This window comes from Lepisosteus platostomus, chromosome 5, assembly GCF_059453375.1.
Source record: "Lepisosteus platostomus isolate fLepPlt1 chromosome 5, fLepPlt1.hap1, whole genome shotgun sequence".
Lineage (NCBI taxonomy): Eukaryota > Metazoa > Chordata > Actinopteri > Semionotiformes > Lepisosteidae > Lepisosteus > Lepisosteus platostomus.
This window is the reverse complement of record NC_142615.1, coordinates 21,741,386-21,763,087: the sequence shown is the minus strand read 5'-3', so window position 1 is coordinate 21,763,087 and position 21,702 is coordinate 21,741,386. Positions and strand designations below refer to the sequence as shown.

Below are 21,702 nucleotides of genomic sequence, written 5' to 3'. Positions count from 1 at the left end.
CTTTCAAGGTTGGCTATGTCCCCACGTGGGCCTGGAGAAGGACCTTCAAGGACCTGAAGAACAAGCACAGCTTTGTCCTGCTCACCACCAACTGTAAGCTCCTTGAGCGAGTGGCTCCACCTGCCTGCAGGGGGTGCTGTGTGCAGGTGTAATGCTGCCTCTCTCTCCAGCCCACTGGGTCCGGCTCTCTCCCAAGGATGAGTACTTCCTGGGTCAGCCCATGTACTTCCAGGCCACTGCCTACTTTGCCACAGCGGAGCAGAGGCTGTACATCCACTCGTGTTACGTAACTGAGAAACCAGACCAGCACTCCCAGCCCCGTTTCCCCGTGATCGACAACTTGGGGTACGGCCCCTTCTGGGAGGGGAGGTGGGCAGGAGCCCTGAGAGCCTGCAGGGGTTCATCCTTGTCCTTGTCCCCAGGTGCATGGTGGACAGCAAGGCAGATGGCTGCCTGTCCAGGTTTGTCCCCTCCAAGCAGAAGGATGTGCTCCGCTTCACAATTGATGCCTTCCTCTTCCAGAAGAAGCTGTCCAGGAAGGTACTGCTCTCAAAGGCTGCTCAGCCTTCTTGCTCTACTGATCCATGGTCTGCTTTTCCATCCATGATCTAGATGTGAACCAGACTGTGGCAGCTGTAGTTCCTAGAGCTGCCAGCTTGCCTTCACTGATGGCAGAAGGTCCTTCTCTGTCCCTCTATTGGCCTTGATCCCTTAATGCTGTGACCTTCCCTCTTGCAGCATGAAGTGACTGAGCTGTACATGCACTGTGTCATGGCTGTGGCTCCTGATAAAGCAACACCAGGGACCAAGTCCTGCACCTACAACAGGGAGGCTAAGAGGTACTTCTGCAAGGAGCCTGCTGAGGGTGCTCTGGGACATGCCAGGTTTAGGCCTCACCTGTAAACCTTTCCTCCAGGTGGGAGGAGCTGTATGGTGACCATGAGGTCTGTGCCTGCTGTGATTCCAGGTGTGCTGGCAGTCGGAATGAAGGTGGGTCTGGTTCTCTATCCCTTGTGGATGCATCTCTGCCCAGGAGACAACCATGCTTGGACAACTGAGGAATGATCCCATGCTGGACAAAGGGACTGTTTAGATGAGTAGCATCACTGTGGGACTCTGGGTATAGCGGATCCCTCACTCCTGGGTGTTGCTTGTCCACAGGTACCAGGAGCCTGGTGACCAGCAGTCGGGTGGCTGTGGCACCAGTAGAAGCTCCTCTGGATGTGGGAGCTGACTGGACTGAGGATGAGGAGGGAGACCCTCAGAGCTCCAGTGAGGATGCTGAGAGCACCAGTGAGGATGTGGAGGGAGCAGAGGACTTTGGAGATGTTGGCCAGTGGACAGGTAGGGTCTGGCAGGAGGAGCTCCTGTAGGGGTGGGTGTCCTGCAGTTCAGCTGGATTGTTCTCCTTCTTCTTCCCCAGGTGCCTGAATGAAGGCTCCAGCCTGGCCCTTGTGACTCTCCTGCCTCCACTTGCCTTGTAATGGCAACATCTCAAACCTGTGAAAGACCCTTCTGCCTGCCCTCGTTTCTTTATGGTTTATAGGTTTGAATGGGGTGGAGGAATTCAAGGGAAGTGAGACCCATTAATCAATGGAAGTATTTGTGGGGGTTCCCCTTTTAAGAATGCTTCCCGTATTGCTGCCAATGAGGACTGAAAATGTCTGGAGTAATAAAGTGTTGTAGTTGGGGAAGATGGCCGCACTATTCCTTGGGCAGGGTAGTGTGACTTTTTTTTTTTACTTGGGGAGAGACAGAGGTGTTCAATATACTGGAAATCCTCCTGTTTCCGAGAGGGGTAGTGCTTATGGAGTGTGAGTTGCTACTGTAGTGCCCAGTAAGAGTGAGATCTGGTTTCCTATTCTAGGCTGCACAAACTGACTAAAAGAAACACAAGGAAGGGATTGTCAACAGGGGCTTGGTATAAAGTAGGCCTTCCCTTCCTTAGCAAAGGAACAATACTGGTGCACAAACATCAGTGAATAATGGTGTAGTTAGAATCTCGGAGGTCTTATCTTATGGGTGTTGGTTTCACAGTAGTGGTATTGGACAGTCATGGGAAGTATTAGGATTGAGACTGGAGATCCCAGTACTTGACTAGGAAGACGGGTGTTTACAACCACCTCTACCAGCAGCACAGACTGTGTAGATTGAGACTGAATGCTTACTACACAAAGCCTCTCCCCTGTTTCAGTGTCCCAGTCATGAATAACAAGTGAATCCTAGTCTTCCTTTGTGACTACCTATAACTTGCACAAATCCTGCTGGCCCACTAACAGTTAATCTTTAGCCCTACTGCACTGACCTATTAAAGCTTCAAGGATTTAGGATAAACTATTTTATATAATGGTTCCAAAGGTGGCTTCTCAAAGCACTTGTCTTAATTACAATAAGAATACACAGGATAAAACAATTCCAATAGACAGAGGAGACCATGGATGGTGGTACTAAGGAAAGTAGAAGCAGGGGGGTAAAGAATGGAACCGGTTCAGTAAAGGCTCTTCTACAGACCAAGGTGTTGAGTCTGAAGTTGAAGGAGTTTAGGGAAGGTGACTCTGCTATCCTTGGGCAGAGCGTGGGTGCATAACAGGAGAAGGCCCTGTCACCCATACAGTGTAGACGGGCTTGGGGGACAGTTAGGAGACCAGAATTAGAAGAGCGAAGGTTATGAAGTGGGGAGTAGGGTGATAATAGATTAAACTGCAACTGAAATGTGAAGGCACGTTCTACAGTTTATGCAAGCAAGGGTAATGTTAGGCTTTTATGGGACGGGGGTAATGGCAGCACTTTTGAGGACCGTTGGTACAACAGCAGTGCTCAAGGATTCATTTTTAATATTGAGGACAATGGGTTATATACCCATCGTTCTTACCAAAGGCTCAGAGACCTTTTGCTATATAAAAAGACTTCTTTCCACCACTAATTTATTCAGGTTTGGTTCATTTGGGTTTTATCAGTTAAACATTTAATATTGTATGTCAGTTTGTTGATGCCTGTATATCATAGTGATCTGCACACACACCTTTGACTGAATATGGGCTGCCAAACCTCTCCACCAAACTTATGTATCACGGTAGGTACACAAGAAGTTTATTTGTACTAACAGAGTTGTTGGTGCCAGTAGTCAGATTGGGTCAATTGCAAGGTAAGAACAGCATCACATTAACTGGAGATGATCCAAAGATTAGCATGCAGCTCTGTACACCAGATTAATACCGATTTGCAACTCGCTCGTCTGCTGACTTTAGTCCCCTGCTCAGTAATCACAATGTTCCCAATTGCAATGAGCCCAAGGAAACAGCTGCTGCTCTCTAGAGGACACTACAGGACAGGACTAAGTACAATTCCTGCAATAGACTAAGCAGTTTAGTGCCAAACTGATGGAACACTGAATGCTATGGGACAGTTCCGAATGTAGTAACAGCTTAATACTGAAATAATATCGTAAACACCTCGTGATCTTAAGAATCTGTCGCTGTTAAAAAGTATTATACTAATAAGCTAAAATTGTACTGCAGCCACAACACAGTGGACTTGCAGCTCCTGTCCTGATCATACAGAAAGATGTCATCACTATAACACCTGTTAACAAACATAGCACCTGCAGTCTGTGAAAGAGAGCTCTGAGGTAAATATTCCTTGCAGGGAAGTGAACTGAAAAACAGGCAAATACATCACTCACATGAAGAGCAACGACTGTCGCTAAAGAAAGTGAGCGAGGGTACACCTATAGTAGTTCATCCACAGAAATTCAAACGTAAATTTGTGACGCACCAGAGTACCACAAAGCTAGAAGCGTGCCTTCAACTGGAGTATTGTAGCACGACTATGTATAAGTAATATTAACTTATTCCAGGCGTTCATCTGGTTTAAGAATACGAATTGATGCCTTCAAATAGACCATTAACAGTCCTGTGATGTAGAATTAAGAAAATGGGGAATTATCTGATCCCGTTCTCAGTCCAGTAGTTTATGGACAGGCGCTCTCAGCGGACTGTGTGCAGGAGTGATGGGTGATGTGGAATTCTATGGGCTCAGTGGGACTCTGGGAGTCAACTCAGGGCTCTGCTGTAGATTCCTGTAGAACCGGTGTGAAATGATAATGTATCGTTGGCTGGTATTGTTAATGTAAAGTTTACTGGTACGTTTCGGCCAAAACATATTTTATTTCTTCTTTTTTTCAGCATGGAATAAACCTATTACTTGTTCCTTTGCAGCCTACGCATGCTGACGCAGCTATCCACCTGAACTACAAATTGTATGTTGGCCGTTCTGTTACACTATATTGATGAATCGTACAAGATCATAGGATCTATAAGCCTGAAGACTTGTCTTGTACAGTGACCTGATAAAAATCAAATTAATTACACTAATTTTTATGGAATCCCATTTCCGGTAGTGAGGCTTCCATAGTACACGGATGGAATAGTGGACGGTGGGCTTTTAATTTTTTTTTTTATTTAAACACCAGAAATACAAAAACGAAGACAATATGAAACAAGATACATAAATAGACACTTCACATCCAGGAGAATTCACAATTATTAAAGCTGAAACTTTTTAAATATTTCCATTGTATGTCATTTTTTACTTTAAAAAAAAAACTCTCCTTAGCTCAGCAGGCAAGGCCTGGGTTCGAGCCAATGCAGTGAGGCACGAACTAGGGTGGGAGCGGTGAGGGCACAAGCCCTGGAACCCGAATCCGTTACAATAACAAAAGGACAGACAATGAAATATGGGTTATTTCGAAGTCCCAAATGTGAGATATAAAGTCGGAAAGTTCTGAGTTTTTAAGTCGCAATTCTCAGTTACTTAGTCGGAATTCTGAGATACCATAGCGCGTTTTTATTTTTACTCCCTGGCGGAAACGGGCTTCCATAGAAATGGTCAGATTCAGAGCCATTGCAGTTCGTGCTAATTAGAACACCGCCAGTACTGAACCCTCAGCACCGTACTGACTACTGAGCACAAGTTCAGCTGCTCGCCAGCTTTGTTACGCACAGTTTTGCATTGCTATTGAGCTCAGAACAGGAGCTGATCTTCAGACAATACCGTGTTAAAAAAGCAACATGAGCCAGGCAGGAGTCAAACCTACAATCTTCTGTTTCGAAGTCAGATGCGTTATACATTACGTCACTGGCCCTAATCTTACGGTGCTCAACTGCACCATAGTGACCCTAGCACCACTACTAGTAATACATCGCCCCTGGCCAAAATTGCTTAGTAAAAAAAAACGTTTTCTATACTGTCTGTTTAAAAATATTATATCTTTAAAAAAGACAAAGGGTTTGTGTGTCGCGCTAAAGTTTCGATTCATTTTGAATGCAAAGAAAAAACATTTTCTTCCAAGAAATCATAAATTTGTCTCATCCTCCATACTATAATTCTCTCTTGTAGTAGTAAAGCATTTTGAGTCAAACCGAACAATATATTAAAGGAACAAGTAATAGGTTTATTCCATGCTGAAAAGAGAAGAGAGAAAACACAACGTTTCAGCTGTGAAACCTTCTTCAGGTTTGTTTTCTCTCTTCTCTTTTCAGCATGGAATAAACCTACAGTAGTACTTGTTCCTTTGCAGATACGCATGCTGACGTAGCTACCCACCTGAATATATTAAACGTTTCATCCATACGATTAACATAATGTTCTCCTGAATAACTACAGTAGATGACAAAGCCTTAGAGCCACAGAGAAAAACAAATTGCATTTAAAGTAATTTTAAAGGCTCCAGATAATATTGCACTATAAACGCAAATCTCTGTCTTCTTTGTGGCGCTTACTCTTTGTTGCTTTAGCAAATTTCATGCAGTTTATTTCTGACACAAGACATAACAAGCTTGTGTATTTATGACAAAAAAGCAGGGCAGCAATTTATATCGGCCTTGAAATTGATATTGTTAAAAAGTGAGTTAAATGCAGATATAGTAAATATATGTTCTCATATAATGGTGTGTTTTTTTGTCTAAAAATCCTTCATGAATGGTTTAACAGACACCTTGCATAATTAAAAAAAATATATATTTACGAATATTAACCTTTTATACAGTAAAGTTTTGTTGTGAACATGAGCCCTGTTTATCGATGTCACCAACACAGTTCTGGATTTTATTCTGCCTTCCTACGCACATATGAATTTTCTTTCACACAACAGCTCGCATGTATGGTAGCGTATTAGCGCCAGGGATAAAAAGAATGATGTTGGCTTTTAAATGATAAACCATTTGCGTTTATACAAAATCACAATGCGTTGTCGCAGACATTGGGACATACTCTGTTTAAACACCTGTCATTTTCTCTTATATTGGCTCCTGTGCTTCGGTCCATTTGAGAGAGAAGACACTGAAAAAGTCTTGTGAAAGTGGATTTTGCACCTACGCCAGTGCTGTAGTGGTATCATACAGACACCCATACAAATCCATCAAACGTTGGAAGCTCTGGAAGGCAACGTAAAATATTGCTCTGTCCGTTGGTGGATTAGGTATGCATGCTACATTTCAACGTAAAATGCAATGTAAAAAGATCAAATTTGATTCAAAATCGATTAATGTAAAAACCGATAAAGCTCATGTTTTTTATCTAGTTTTATCTATATCTATATCTAGTTTTTCAAAGGTCTTAAAAAAATGTTTATCGCGATTGTGAAAGTTCGAGAAGGTGTACCAGCGCTTGCCTTTATATCGCCAGCTTCAGTCTCGCCTGTAGCTGCGAGAAGGTTATAAGCGCACAAATGATCTGTCTTTCGTCCAAATAATTGCTGGAGCAGCAAGACGTAGAGCACCATCCAGCAGCTGTAGACGATGTTCGAGGAAGAGCTAATTCTGTTTTCAGCACAGGGAGCAAGAATGAGCTCAGTCCGGCTCCCAGCAGAATCCATTCTGGTTTGGTTGCTGTCAGACTGTGCATCTGAGGCTTTTTGGATCGCAACGTGAAAAAAAAGAACAAAAAACAATTGCTCACATCGTGTTACTTCTACCAGAGGATAGGAAGATATCACTTAAAAAAATCAGCAATTAATATTTGGATCCGTGGCCTCATACTAATTATTTAACTATCAGATTGTGTTTCTGCAACATTTCGTGCACAGTATGCCGTATTCAACAATAAAACAACAGTCACAACGAGGCCTTTACACCCAGTCTGGGGTATTTTCCCCTTTTATATTTTTGCCACTTTATATCGAACCTGTTATACTCCCAGAAGTGCGCAGTAGCTTCTACTTAATAAAAATATACAATTCACCGCTGGTATAAACAGATGTGTGCCATGTCTGCTTTTGTAAGCATTTGTTTCGAAAATTAGTTCACAATATGTTAAAAACACAAAAAGCACAAACTTAATAATACAACGATACAAAATCAAAACCAAATCATAAAGCCAATTAAGTACCTATCCTTTGAAAACAGAGAACACCTTTATATCTACAATAAAAAAGTGACATTTGTATCTACTTTTGAATTATTGTACAAAGCAGACAGAGTATTCCCTGAATTCAAAGATCAGATCTTGGCCAAAACAAGACAATCAGACGTGAGCTGAATTCAGAACAAGAGCCTCTGCTTCGTCGTTTATTGAGCTTGTGATCAAAGTCTGAGTGGAAAAATATCGGCTATTTTAACTGTTTGAATGAAATACACAAAGGGCACCTTCCTTCGAACCAGTGTCAAACCAGCAACCTAAGGATTCCCTCTTGTTTCCACTACAGTCTTCCGCTCTACCAACTGAGCTACCAACAGATGTCAGGAGATGCTCTCTGGCACATACTGTCCAATGTAGTGAAATGTTCCGGATGATTTAAATCCCAGATCGACATCGTTTCCAACTCGTTTCCTTAGTCTTGTTTACCTTGAATTTAAGCCACATACCAGGATTCTACTGTATAAACTTCCGGAGATATTACAAAATGTTTGATGGAGCATCAATCTTCCCAGGCGGAAATTGACTCCTTTTCTTTCTCGAGGGATCATATTAAACATTTCATTTGGATCGAGAAGAGGATCACCATGAGACACAAAACAAACAGTTTCATTCTGTCTTTATTAGAATCTGTATTACAGCTAATGAATGTAAAGCCTTTAGTATGCGAGAGTGAGAGTTCAGTTATGCCAGGGAGTGTGAGAAAAGAGAACTGAAATTTAGTAAATTAATATTTAAATAGAGCGTAAATCTTCAAAGTGTCACTGCAAAATTATTACAGGGGTCTACCAGCTGCCGGACGTACTTGTTTTGGGACTATTTCCAATAAGTACCGCATCAGTAGTTGTGTGTCCTTACTGGTATCTTTCAAACATTCGGTTATATACAAACGGGACAGAGACACAGTGATAATCTGATTTTAACATGTCCTGCATTTTAACTTACTGAACAGATAAATTGAAATGTTCTGATTCAGAGCCCCTGCAGTTCGTGCTAATTAGAACCACAACAATACTCCTGAGTCCTGAGCACCACACTGAGCAAAGGTTCAGCTGAACTCTGACTTTGTTCAGGACGACTTGTTGTTGCAGTTGAGCTCAGAGCTGGAGATGATCTCCATATTCTACCACACTAACTAGTCCTAAACGTAGTACACAGTACACACTTTTTAAAAACAATTTAAAATATTACACAAAGGCTGTAAAGCACACTCTAAATCGATCCGAATATTTGATTTCCGCGATCCGTTTAGGCAACATTAGGCAACGTGGTGCTTCTCCAGCAAAGCATTTCTCAGTTTTGTGAACTACTGGTGCTTTTAACACACCAACTTACGCAACTCGTCAGGATGGCCGAGTGGTCTAAGGCGCCAGACTCAAGGACTCCTGTCTTTCCATTGCTTGGGTGTTCTGGTCTCTGAATAGAGGCGTGGGTTCAAATCCCACTCCTGACAGCTTTTCCCTCTCTTGCATTTTTCCTGTCTTCTTGTGCTCGCTGACAACGACAGAAAGAAGAAAACGGAGAAACAGGCTTGCGGGCACATGATGGGCAGGGAAATGCTTCGTGAACACTTCAATGTGATTAGCAGAAAGTCAAATAGGCTTCGATTTCTCCCTTAAGAACTGTTTGGGGTGCCTGTAATCGAGTAAAGATTTACGGTCAAGGTATGCATTCAAAGGTGAAAGACCGAAATATAAATCCAGAAGAAGATGTATTAAAACATATTGTTTTCCTTGCGGTTTCCCCTGTATTTCATTAAATGTGGCATTGTGAAATCAGCCTGTAGCCCTACGGAATGCAGCCACTCTCCCGGTGACAGCGGCAGGAGCCGAGAGGATTAAATCAGAGCTCGAACAGAGAGTTAAAAAAATATGGGCAACTAGAACATAGATCATAGAACATTTTTATTAAACTTTCCTATCTGCTCGGCCTTACTGAAGTATTTTAGCTGCATTTTAGCTTCTATTTATATACTTTACAGTAGATAGTGTTTAGTAAGAGAAGAGAGATACAAGCGCTAAACCCCCACAATAACCAAACCTTAACTAAAGCAGGAAGATCAGTTTCTGCTCGAGACAGCCGTTTTCTGAACTGTACATCTCTGGCTGGAGACGCTGTGTGTCCGGACTCAGAGGTTGTATAAGAAAAGACTCGGAGAGCTGCAGGCGCAGCTCATTGCTCTGCGCTCCCCGTGCGGAATGCGCGTGTCCTCCCTCCTTCATTACCTTCATACACTTCTCTCAAACCATATCAAACTCCTGGAATATTTCGGTGAACAGATACTGGATCTTTCTTTCCGAGATCATAGGCAGAAACAATAAACACGGTGAAAACAGGAAGGTATTCTGATCGTATAGAGAAATGCGCAAAAATAAATTTCCTAAAATCCAATAAAATCTAGTTACATTCTGATGCTATTTTGATGTATCTGAATAGTTTTGGCACAGTTGTTACAGCAAAGAGACAAATAAACTTTTTTAAATTTCATTCGAGCTGTAGTTTTGAAAATGTTTTTTCAATTCTCTAAATAATACAAACACAAACACCCGTTGTAAGCGTCTGACCATTGATATTCTTGAATTATAAGACCGTACACACGCTGGCAGGCAGTTCAGCGAATATGATGCCCCTGCAGGGGCCGAATATTAGACAGACGTATACATACAGTCATCGTGTGGAGTTTATTCCTCCTCTACCGCAGTCTTTGCCTCTTGTCACATTTGCGCTTAATTGACGATTTTTTGTATAGAACACCGAATATCTTGAGGAAGCCTGTCAAGCGAAGACTGATGGATTATTGAGGTGCAAACACTGGTTCAAAATCAACACCCTCTGCTATTGCCGTTGTTTCTTTGATAATTTCTTCAAATTCCTCATCTGACCTTCAATATCGAGGGATATTGAGCATAAGACCATACAAATTGTAACTTTCTTTTGATTGCCAGTTTTATTAAAATGCCATCCCCTTTTACAGTTATTTTAGATGTTTGGCAAGGCGTAATATCCCCCCTCTCACCCTCAGCTAAAATATTTTAAAAGTACAACAACATTACATTATATTGAACAGCGTTTATGTTAACATTTATATTCAAATTAAGGTAAATATACGAAAATATTAAAATAGAACTCCGGCGATCTGTTGTTTTTGCTTGACAAGTTCTCGAACAGTTTTGCATTGTTTTTTAAATTACTTTAGCTGAAGATGCAACGGGAGCATAAGTGAATTCTCCCTCACTCACTGGAACATATAATTCTATGGGTGAATACTAACTGCTTGCAAGTTGCCAATGTCGGTAATTATTGGAAATTCCCGGTAATGTTGACTCTGGTACTCAATTGTTTGAGTAAATATCAAAATAGTTCAGGTTTTGCGGAACAATTAAATTTTTGCGGTGATGATGTTTACTATAGGAAGAAGTGCGTCCCTGGGTGGGATCAAAAAACCCACCTGGGGATTAATAGCCGAAAACGCTAACCGATTGCACCACAGAAATGCTTACACCTTGCTTTTTTTCATTTACATACTTTTGGTGAACAAAAAAATTCGCTCGCATTTCATCTTTCGCAAGCTGTATGATTTTAAAAAAAAAACAAGTTGTTCTGCAAAGGAAATGAATAAACGCATTAAACCAAATCAAGACCTCTTTGAGTGTCCCAAATTACATGTTCTGTAAAACAAGACAGGAAAAAAAAGGTACCGTTGGAATTCGGACCCAGGATTTCCTCTTTATGAAACAGGTCTTTTAACCAGCTTTACCACAGCACTGGCAGAATACTATTCTTATACAGGTGGGTACCCACCCTCAAACCTTTGTTCTCTCGCTATTTTACCTTTGCCTACTGCCCTCTCTCTCTCACACCTGAAGAAGGCTCCACGGGCGAAACGTTGTGTTCTCGTTCTTCTTTTTTTCAGCATGGAATAAACCTATTACCTATTCTTATACAGCCTCTTGGACACACCCCTCTGAGACATCTGAGGTCGATGTGCGCTGAGCCTGGTCGCCGAGCAAAATCATGCCCAAGGGGGGTGGCTATTGTGACGAGGTGGCCGAGTGGTTAAGGCGATGGACTGCTACTCCATTGTGCTTTGCACGCGTGGGTTCCAATCCAATTCTCGTCGGTTTATGTTTTCGACTTGTGATCCGTTTCTAAGTCGGACTTGCTTTCTTTAGCTACTGTAGTAGAGCAGTAATATTTCTAGCGTTGCCTGAACATGGCTTACAGCAGTAGCTGACAGATATAGTCTCTTAATATTTAGGTTAAATTTATGCTTTGTACTGCTTTCACCTGATATTAATAGTAGTCCTGATGAACGATTTAGGGACATGGCGCATCTTGAAAATGTTCTTGTTAATTTCAGTTTGGAAAAGATGCACTCACCAGAAGCAGAAACTGGTCGTATCTGCAAAATGCGCAATGCAATAGCAATGTCTTGCTATGAGTCCTTACCTGTTACAGGAGGCGTTGTAGGACTTTTTTTGTTCAGAAAAAGCTATCAATTCATCTTACATTTCTACTCCATCAATATTAGCAATGCTATCTTTACTAAGCTCTAAATATAGCTCTAAATAAATGCAAATTTTAAAATACATTTTAAAATAAATGCTATTCCATATGTTGTAACTTTGTGGTATTTAGAAATTTTATCTGAGGATGCAAGGGAAAGTATTATACAACTGTGAAAGAGGCTTGTATTTTAATACAATTTTCGATCAAAAGAAAACCAAAGTCCCTATGATATTACCGTCAATATCTCTTGATATCAACGTTCAGTTGAAAGATTTGAAGAAACTCTCAAACAAGCAACTGCAGTAGCAGAGAGTTTTGATTTAAACCGATGCTTGCAGCTCAATACTCCATTCATCCTTGAAAGAAGCAAAGACAGGGGTATTTTGAGTGTCTCCATGATCCTCTTCTCAATCCAAAAGAAAGGTTTTATATGATCCTGATCCCACTAGAAAAAGGGTCAATTTCAGCCTGCACTGATGTCCCTTCAAACGTTTTATAAGAACTCTGGACGTTTATACAGTGGAAGCCTGGTCCATTTCTTCTTCTGAACGAGACTATGGGAGTGAGTATTTTGACGTCGAACTGGGATTTAAATAGAGGAACACTACACTACATTGGGCTACACGTGTGACAAAGCGTTTGCTTTCCGACCTCTCGATAGCTCAATTGCTGGATCTTAAGACTATAGACAAAAACAGTGGGCATTTCTTATGTCCCTGGTTTGAATCCAGCTCGAAGGATGGTGTTTTCTTGTTCCTTAATCAAAAAGTGAAAATTGCGAATTTGTCTTTCACTTTGACGTTCACCCGAAAGCTCAGTATATAAAGAAGTAAAGGATCCTGTTCTGGATCCTAATCCTAATCCTCACGTCAGATTGTTTTGCTTAGACCTTTAAAATGTACACTGTGGACTGTTTGCTCTTCCTAACACAATTAAAAAGCCGCCGACAAACTTATCGATCGGGAGTTTAGTTCAGTGATAGCGCGCACTTAAGACGCTCCGTTTTCTATCGCCGGCATCTCTGTATTCTTTTTAAACGAGATATTTTTTATTCTTCGTGTGTGAATTTCAGGGAGACTCATAAACCCTTTGTCTGTTTTAAAGATACATTATTTTAAACCAGACATAATGAAAGACGTAGTAACTAGACACACATACAAGACACATGAATAGTAGCGGCTCTGAATGCAATACAAACGCCAATGGCGCAATGGATAACGTGTTTGATTACGGATCAGAAGACTTTAGGTTTGTACTCCTTCCTGGTTCGTGAAGAAGCTTTTAAACCTCACTACTCAACACTGACATCGTAGGGTGTGCGGTCCTACACAACCTTACTATCGACTGGATGAGTCTTCTGTTCAATCTCCGATTCTTTCCGCACATTCCTGCTATTTCACCACCGTTATTGTAGGATAACAGCCACAGACACGAGAAGATATACTATTCCGAACAAATGTCTTAAACAATCTCGTTGAAAAAGGTGACAATACGTTTTTGTTTCTTTAACTTAACCTTACTTTTGCCTGTAAAGTTACATTATTTTCTGTAGCCGCAAATCCCCAATATTTCTGCTGTCTCCCGAGAAACACAAGCGTGGAGTCCAATCATATTAAATAACACAACACATCTATTAATTTAACACCCAGATGTGACAGAACACATGTAAGACTTACACACAGCTTTTAATATGCTCTAGTGAATCTGCAGGTGTCCTGGGGAGGGAAGAGAACTGATATTAAGGAAATACATATTTAAAGGGGATGTAAGTCTTAAATGTGTTTTGTCACATCTGGGTGTTAACTGAATATTTTTTTAGCATTATTTATTGTGTTTTGACTCTATACTTGCGTTTCTCAGGAGACAGCAGAAATATTGATGTTTACATTTCTATTCACATTCCCGGTGATATTGACTGAGGTAATGCAGAAGCATGTTCTCTATAACAATAAACGGTGCGAGAAGACAGGAAGAAAGGCACCGCTAGGATTTGAACCCAGGATCTCCTGTTTACTAGACAGGCGCGTTAACCAACTAAGCCACGGCGCCAACAGAATCCTCCTCTTTTACTGCGACTTGGACACACCGCTCAGACACCTGCGTTCAGTAAGCGCTGAGTCGGCTGGCTGAGCACGTTGCCTCATTTACATTCAATAGGAGCCCCGACACCAAGAGAAACGTATAGAAATGGGTTTTATCCGGCACTTTTCATGTCCAATGCGCTTGACATCTCCCACGGGCGACAAAGTTCATTTACACCACCTTTCTTTCTTTCTTCTTTCAGCAGGAGTACAATAATGGCAACAACATGTTTGGAGTTCGGCATTTCATTTAGTCTGAGGAAACATCGTATCGGAATGAACTGCCTAAGATAAAAGAGTAATTGCGGCTTCAGATCGTTTTTACAGAGCATTGCGTTGTTCTGCTCATGCTGACAACACGCTTTAGATATGTCATTTACTGCAAGCGTTGCTTTTCCAGGTTTTTCTGAAATTCCTCGCATTTGACCCAGCACTAAAACATTTCATTCCCGTCGCTGAATACATCGTGGAAACGGTATTTGCAACGGAATGCTGTTACACATGAAACATTTTCGTTATTCGGTTCTGAAGTTTGAAAATGAAATTAAAACGGGGGTCACTTCATAGGCTTGAAAGAAGTCCAAGCAGCATAAAAACCCGCAAATTCTTACAAAGGCTGTACCTTTCTTATGCTGCTTTTATAAATCAGCCTTAAACATTTGAATGCATACCTTACTGCTGCTAACCACATTCACGTGTTTACGAAGCTTTTTTCTGTCCGTTATGTTTTTGCTAAGCAGTTTCTCAGTTTTCCTCGTACTGTGATTGTCAGCGAGCACAACAAGACTGAAACAGTGTAAAGGCAGGTAAAAAAGTCAGGGTAAAACGCCTGATTGTCGGGAGTGGGATTTGAACCCGTGCCTCTATTTGGAGAGCGAAACACAAAGCTTATAAGACACGAATCTGTAAATTTGCTGTTTTAAACCGCTCAACTATCCTGAAGAAATGGGTGCGGATTGTATCAGTCACATCCGATTTTCCGTAAATTTAGGACGATTGATACAACTGGACGAACAATTTGTGGCGTTTAGCATGACATGGAAAACGGTACCGGAGCGTTCGGGTCCGGACTACAAGACTCAGAAACAGTTTTTACCCCCGCACTATCAAACTATTAAACTCCCAGCCTCTCTCACTCTCTCCTCACCTCTCACCTATGATCTGAACCTCACAGTGCCTTCTTTCTTACCAAAAACCCAAACACACATTGAAAATCTACCTCTACCTTACATGTCAAAAAGCTCACTCCCCCATCATTTCTATCCCTTTATTTCATTCTTTTGATGCATGTTTTTGCACATAACCTGTTACCTTTTTGTTGTTTTGCACACTGCCCGTTGTTGTTTTTTGCACATCGGCTGTTGTCTCTGTCTTTCTTTTGTTATACAATTGTATTGTTGTTGAGTTTTTTTCTTGTACTACTTATGTCCGAGAGCTAGCTAAATAGCATTTCGTTATACCATATACCTGTGTATGAGTATAATGACAATAAACTTGGACTTGAACTTGAACTTGACATAGTCTTGCAGGCAGTATATTATTTTATCGTTTACTCGTTTAAAAAAAATGGTCTTCTTGTTCCTAAGTCAGATTTTTAGTGCTTCCAACCTGGACTGACAGCTCACCCGATCTGTTTGTGATCAGACCATGGAGTCGGGGGCTGTACCAAGCGCACGTTCCTTCCCAATGCTGAGGCGATCATTCAGAAGATGGTTGTGAAGAGAGACAAGCTTTGTCGACTAAAAAACAAGGCAGGATATGCAAGAATACTAATCACTGGCGACAGTTATGCTCTCTTACTATTGAGACTCCTACATTGCGAGTTTTTTTGAAGACTTTGAAACTAAAGGAAAGTGGAGACAAATGAAACAGGCACGGGTGGGGTGAACCCACAATTATAAAACCGACGCCTTACCACTTGGCCACCGCACCTTCGAGGAAATATGGGAATAATGTTGTTCAAATTATTTTTTTCTGAATCTGGTTTACATCGCCTGGAGGCAGCAACAACAATAAAAGGGATACTTAACAAGGAGATACGCTGTAGCAGTGCGACTCCAACAGATGCTCCTGAAGAGGCTGGAGGTTTAAGCCAGCTCCTTAGAGCACTCGGCCAAGTTACTCTCAACAGCGGCTCTTCAGCTCTTGTTGTTTGACCTAGTGTTTTTATAACGCGTGGAATTGACCGCAGCTTCGTTTTCTGAGATGCTTTCTCTCACGTGGTGAAATCTCGACCTCTTTGGCATCTCTGGCTATAGTTCTTCTGCAGAGCAGGCTTTCACACCTCTGCTTTTAGTGCCCTTGAAGTCATTTTATTTTTACAGGAAGACGCATTCCCTAACGATCTCTCCTGTTTTAGAAATGCTTCATAAGGCGTGTTTGATTCAACGGACAAACAGTATACTAATTGTACAATGCAGATTTATGCGGCATTCGTACTGGATTTGAGTGGGATTCTGAAATACTTCTTGCAAAGGTATTCAGACTTTCTTGAACCTATAATAAAAAAACAGACCTGAAACTCCCTAACTTCCAATCTCTGATGTTGCTGTCCTTAAACTCGGACGTGATGTTCTGCAGACGTGTGCATAATGTCCTGTTTTCTTACAGTGTAGACATTTTGCTGTTCACGCTCCGCATTCATCTGCTTTGTGCATTGTTAGTCCGCACCTGTAACATGTAATGTCAGCCGTCCCCTGTTCTTCTATATCTCTAGCATGACTGCGTCCGGCTGCTCGGCTTTTGTTTGTAAAGTTTGAGCGAGCGCCCCGTTCAGTGTCACTTTGTCACTGTGGTCAGAAAGCATTCTTGATTCTGCTTGAGCTGCTTCATGAATTCTAGCGACTTTAAGAGCTCTTTCTAAAGTCAGCCCTTCCTCCTGCAGCAATTTATAGTCTCTTATGTGCACATTTTTCCACAAGTTGATATCTTAACATGTCAGTTTCCAATACTCCAAAGTCACAAGATTTAGCCAGTTCTCTTAGTGCAGTCACAAAAGCAACAACAGATGCGTCCTGAGACTAAGTTCTCTGCCTAAATTTATGCCGTTCCAAAACCACTTTTCTCCGCGGTGTAAAGTAAGCGTCTAAGGCAGCTACAGTCTGTTCATATGTACCTTTTTCTCCAGGGAGGTTGGCGAAAATCCGCTGCACGGGAGCCCCGATACAGTGCAGTAGTGTAGCCCGTCTTACGGCATCCTGAGGTTCTGTAGATCCACTGGCTATTTAAAAAAATCTGTAGGACTCCATCCATATCTTGTATTCCGAATACAAATCCGGAGCTCCGAGGTTCAGTAGAAATGGTGGAAAAAGCTGAGCATAAGCAAAGCTTCTCGGCGCGGCTACCATATCTTCCATGGCGCAAGCTAAACGAAAAGTCTGAAAATTCAGAAGTTCGTTTCTACCAGCAAGAGAACTAAAATCAGCAGTGTTCTGCTTGCTTTGAGTCCGTTAACCACTCATCTCTCGTCGCCATAAATGTTGTGTATCTAAATTTAGAGACGTTTTTATATTATTTTAACTATTTTATTAACTACACAGATCACGCCTTTACACCATATATTCCTGCCTTCTACTCTCTCGTTCTGTTGTCTCGCGATGTCTACTCACTATACTACATTTAGCATGACTTCTTGTTGCAGTTGAGCTCAAAGCTGGAGATGATCTCCATATTCTACCGCACTAACTAGTACGAAACGTAGTACACTTTTTAAGTGAAGTCAGGTTGTTAAAAAATTAAACCAACGCCCTGTCACAGAAACGTACCCCACTCTCCGGCGCAACAAGCGGGGGTACTCAGCACTATACTAAAGAGGAGCGCTTGTCTGCAGCTGAGCGTCAGCTCTGTTTACTGTCAGCACTCATTTCCAAAGACTTTTTCACCTGCTCTCAGCTTTTAAAGACAGTCATAAACGCTCAAGAAGTAATTCATGTCAGTTGGAAGTCTGTTTCTGTTGTCTCAGCTCTTGATAAAGAAAAGCCGTGCTTGGAAGACTCCCTCTCTGAAGAATTTACCGTCACCCTGCGAGGGAGAAGAGCCATCAATCACCGAGGCAACCACTGAGACAGTTAACATTAAACACGTGAAATGCGAGATGTTGTGATTTTTTTCCCGCTTAAGGCTTCTATCGTTTCTACTCTAACGAGAAAGACCTCTTTATTAGAAGTGAGATTTTAACAAACGTCTCCAGGGTTAACTGCGACCTGAACGCAACGCCTTAGACCAACAGCCATCTTGCCTGTGGTACTTAGAGCAGCGCTCAATAAAAAATGATCAGAAACCGAAAGCGCTTCTTATGCGGATCAGTATATTCCGATTCCACTGGTTCTGCAGAAGAAATAAGAAAAGACGAACTCAAAGCACTGTGTTGCCATTACGGGTACTCTGCGGCTGCTTTAAGATCTACTCACACCGTGTTGCCATTAAGGCTACCTAGTTAAAAAAAAACTTATCGTCACCTTTTTGAACGTGATTATTAGACACCCGCTAAATCTCCACCGAGTTTTCTTGAGAGATCGTTCAGCGAGCAAGTAATAAAAACTACTTCGCTTCCAACCTCTGCTGTCACTGTAAACTCGAACGTGATGTTCTGCAGATGTGCAGTGTACCTTTCCTCTTGTCGTATTCAAGAGTTCTCACTGTGTGAGCTGTACTCTACTGTGATTTAATTTAGATGATTACGTGGAGTAGAGTGACAAGATCTACTTGAACATTTTCGTTTTTTGAAATGAAACACTAAATACACTACTGTAAATACAAGTAATGGACATTTAAAATAACCACAGTACAGCTAGAAGAGTGAAAGATAAAAGACTATTTAGAATGACATTCACAATAGAATTAAAAACGGCACAGCCGCCCGAACAGGGACTTGAACCCTGGGCCCTCAGATTAAAAGTCTGATGCTCTACCGACTGAGCTATCCGGGCTCTGAAAGAAGGAAGACACTGTCGGGATCCTCGCAAGTCACGTGTCTCTTGTTCCGAAGAGCAGTCATACCTGACCCGTCTGGAATGACCACTGACAGACTATCCAGAAGCGACGGCACCAATCCCAGTAAAATGAGTGAGAAATACAGCATGACATGGGTAGTTAAGGGGCTCCCACAATCCATCTTTCCTCACATTACTGATTTTTTTCAATAGCATTTGGACCTTTTTTCACATTCAGATTTTTTTCTCATTTGATAAAGTCTTTTAATCAACAACATTAAAAAGAAAACGGAACATTTTTTGGAACAATAATTAAAACAATCTTTCAATGCCTTTGTTGTATACGTGTGCACACCCTTTATAAAGGGAGTTGCAACAGTGCCGAAATTTAAAGAGCATTTCTGTAGAGAAAACAGCCTTGATGTTAAGCTTAGGGAGCCTGTCTTTTAGAAATTCTATTTCTTAACACCTTGCACAGCCTCCCGACAGACTAACAAATATTTTTTGGAGAAATTGTCTCACACACCGGAAGACACTCACGTTTATTTACGTTAGAGTATGTGAATAACAGTTTAACCGAAAAAGTTTGTAATTGTGATATTGTTAAAATTCAATAAATCGTCTCTCAACAGTTAGAATTTATTAAGAAATTATTTTATTTAATAAACTATAAGACAATTAAGAGAGTTTATAGGTCATATCCGTCGCTTATGTTCTTTTAACTCTAGAGTTCAGGATCCAAACCCAGCTGCGGACGATTGTGTTTCTTGAATCTCTTGTAATCATCAAAAGTCGATGTGTAGTCCTTCAGTACTTTCTCGAGTTGTGCCATGGATATTTTATACGTTCAATACTTGTCATGCTCTTTTGCATTTTCCTTAACAAACGGAAAAAGTTAAAAGTGTGTTTATGGCTGTGCTTCACATCTACACGAGAGCACTTGTAACAGTACAGGACACGCAGTGAGGAGTTCGTGAAGCTTTCAGTTTAGTGCGGAGTTCAGAAGGAGGATTCGCTCGCTGAATGATCTCTCAGGAAATCCCGGGTGAGATTCAACAGGTGTTTTCTGCAACAGCCATGACAAGTGTGAAGCAATCTCTAGATTTCCTGAATTTGAACTAAATTATTAGTTCAAATAATTTAGGATTTAACAGAACTAAAAGAGGTACATTTAAAACAGCAGCGCAACTCTGCAGCACGTCGAGTGTGCCTGCATTTAATTGTGTAAACCTGGCTCTCTCTGAACACGAGCAAAGAGTTCTCACTCACCAGAAGATTGCAATCTGAGTACTGTAATATAAAGCACCTGGAGATGCCAGGGATCGAACCCAGGACCTCATACATGCGAAGCATGCGCTCTACCGCTGAGCTACATCCCCGATGCTTAAATTTGCGGAACAGACTTAGAGATGTCTAAATGCTCACTGATCACACCACTCACGAAGAATGCCTGCAATTTCCCACTTTCGAGTTTCTTCTACTACAGAGTAAATTCATAGGAATGAAGAAATAAGGAAGGAAAAATAATCGCATCGAAGCTTCAAGAGACTGGGCACAAATGAATCTGTTATTTTTGTATCCAGTTACATGGGCAACGGTGGTTGATTCCCAGACGGGGGAGTGCTTTTTTTCTACCTCCTTACTCGACTGTCTTTCAATTCTATTTTATTTGAAAGCTTTTTGCATCTTTTAAGTGCTCTTGATTAAACTATGCATAGAAAAACAGCAGTACTGATGATTTAACGTAAAAGGGTGAAACAACACCCCAACCACAGGAATGGTAACAGGAAGGATCGTGTTCTTATTTAATATGTCCTTTTGAGATGTCTTGTCAATGCACACAGGCGGTAGAGCTGAATAATTTACTTTTACTGGTGTTTTTAAACAAAGATGGAACACATTCTTTCTATACCAGGAAGAAAGGAGCAGACTTTACCTTTAAGAGGCAAAAATGACACCTTATCAAAGCTAATATTAATTAAAATGACATCACAACAAAAGAGTGGAGCCTTGAGTGAATAAAGCCTTGAGTTTTCATTGGAAGTCTGTGTCTCCATAACTTTGTAGGTGAGAGAGAGGATTGTAATAATTTGCAGGTGCTTCTCGGAAGTGCGTTGGTGGTACAGGCGCCTTCCAAATAATTGAGTCAGGTTTGAATCCCAGCCAGTGCAAACCCAAATCTTTTCAAGATAATCTGTGGTCCGCTAACACATCTTTTGAAACACTGCAACAGGTAACACCCCGTGTGAAACATCATTAGCATCTGTTAAACCTCTCTACCTACCCGTTCCTCACAGAGACATGACGAGGGTCTAAAGGGACATTTTGAGCCGTAGAAACATTTTATCATTCCGTACTTTCCTGTGCAGTCAGGCCAGTTCCACTTTAACTGCGCTCGACAACGGAGGTCGTTTTGAAAACAACGAGAGTAAAGGGACACTGCACGTCTGCAGAACATCACGTCCGAGTTTAAGGACAGCAACTTTAGAGATTGGAAGCTAGGGAGTTTCAGGTCTGTGTTTTTATTATAGGTTCAAGAAAATCTGAATACCTTTTCAAGAAGTATTTCAGAATCCCAGTCAAATCCAGTACGAATGCCGCATAGATCTGCATTGTACAATTAGTATACTGTTTGTCCATTGAATCAAACACGCCTTATGAAGCATTTCTAAAACAGGAGAGATCGTTAGGGAATGCGTCTTCCTGTAAAAATAAAATGACTTCAAGGGCACTATAAGCAGAGGTGCTCTACAGAAGAACTATAGCCA

The 21,702-nt window shown here is 41.4% G+C and overlaps 1 protein-coding gene and 3 non-coding genes across 4 annotated transcripts; 2 read left to right on the top strand and 2 right to left on the bottom strand.

Moving 5' to 3' along the window:
* The first annotated feature begins 17 nt into the window (after positions 1-17).
* Positions 18-1,058, top strand: LOC148664880 (zona pellucida sperm-binding protein 3-like). The gene is made up of 5 exons (XM_088630923.1): positions 18-93; positions 171-345; positions 423-540; positions 739-839; positions 917-1,058. Exons 2-5 carry the CDS (start codon positions 221-223, stop codon positions 1,056-1,058), a joined length of 486 nt encoding a protein of 161 aa, XP_088487049.1. The 5' UTR covers positions 18-93; positions 171-220.
* Positions 1,059-8,755: 7,697 nt separating this feature from the next.
* trnal-caa (transfer RNA leucine (anticodon CAA)) lies at positions 8,756-8,866 on the top strand. Its single transcript has 2 exons — positions 8,756-8,793; positions 8,821-8,866. It is a non-coding gene; the product is annotated as a tRNA-Leu (tRNA).
* Positions 8,867-18,858: 9,992 nt separating this feature from the next.
* Positions 18,859-18,931, bottom strand: trnak-uuu (transfer RNA lysine (anticodon UUU)). The gene has a single exon. It is a non-coding gene; the product is annotated as a tRNA-Lys (tRNA).
* A 1,310-nt stretch (positions 18,932-20,241) lies between these two features.
* Positions 20,242-20,313, bottom strand: trnaa-cgc (transfer RNA alanine (anticodon CGC)). Its single transcript has one exon. It is a non-coding gene; the product is annotated as a tRNA-Ala (tRNA).
* Positions 20,314-21,702: the final 1,389 nt, after the last annotated feature.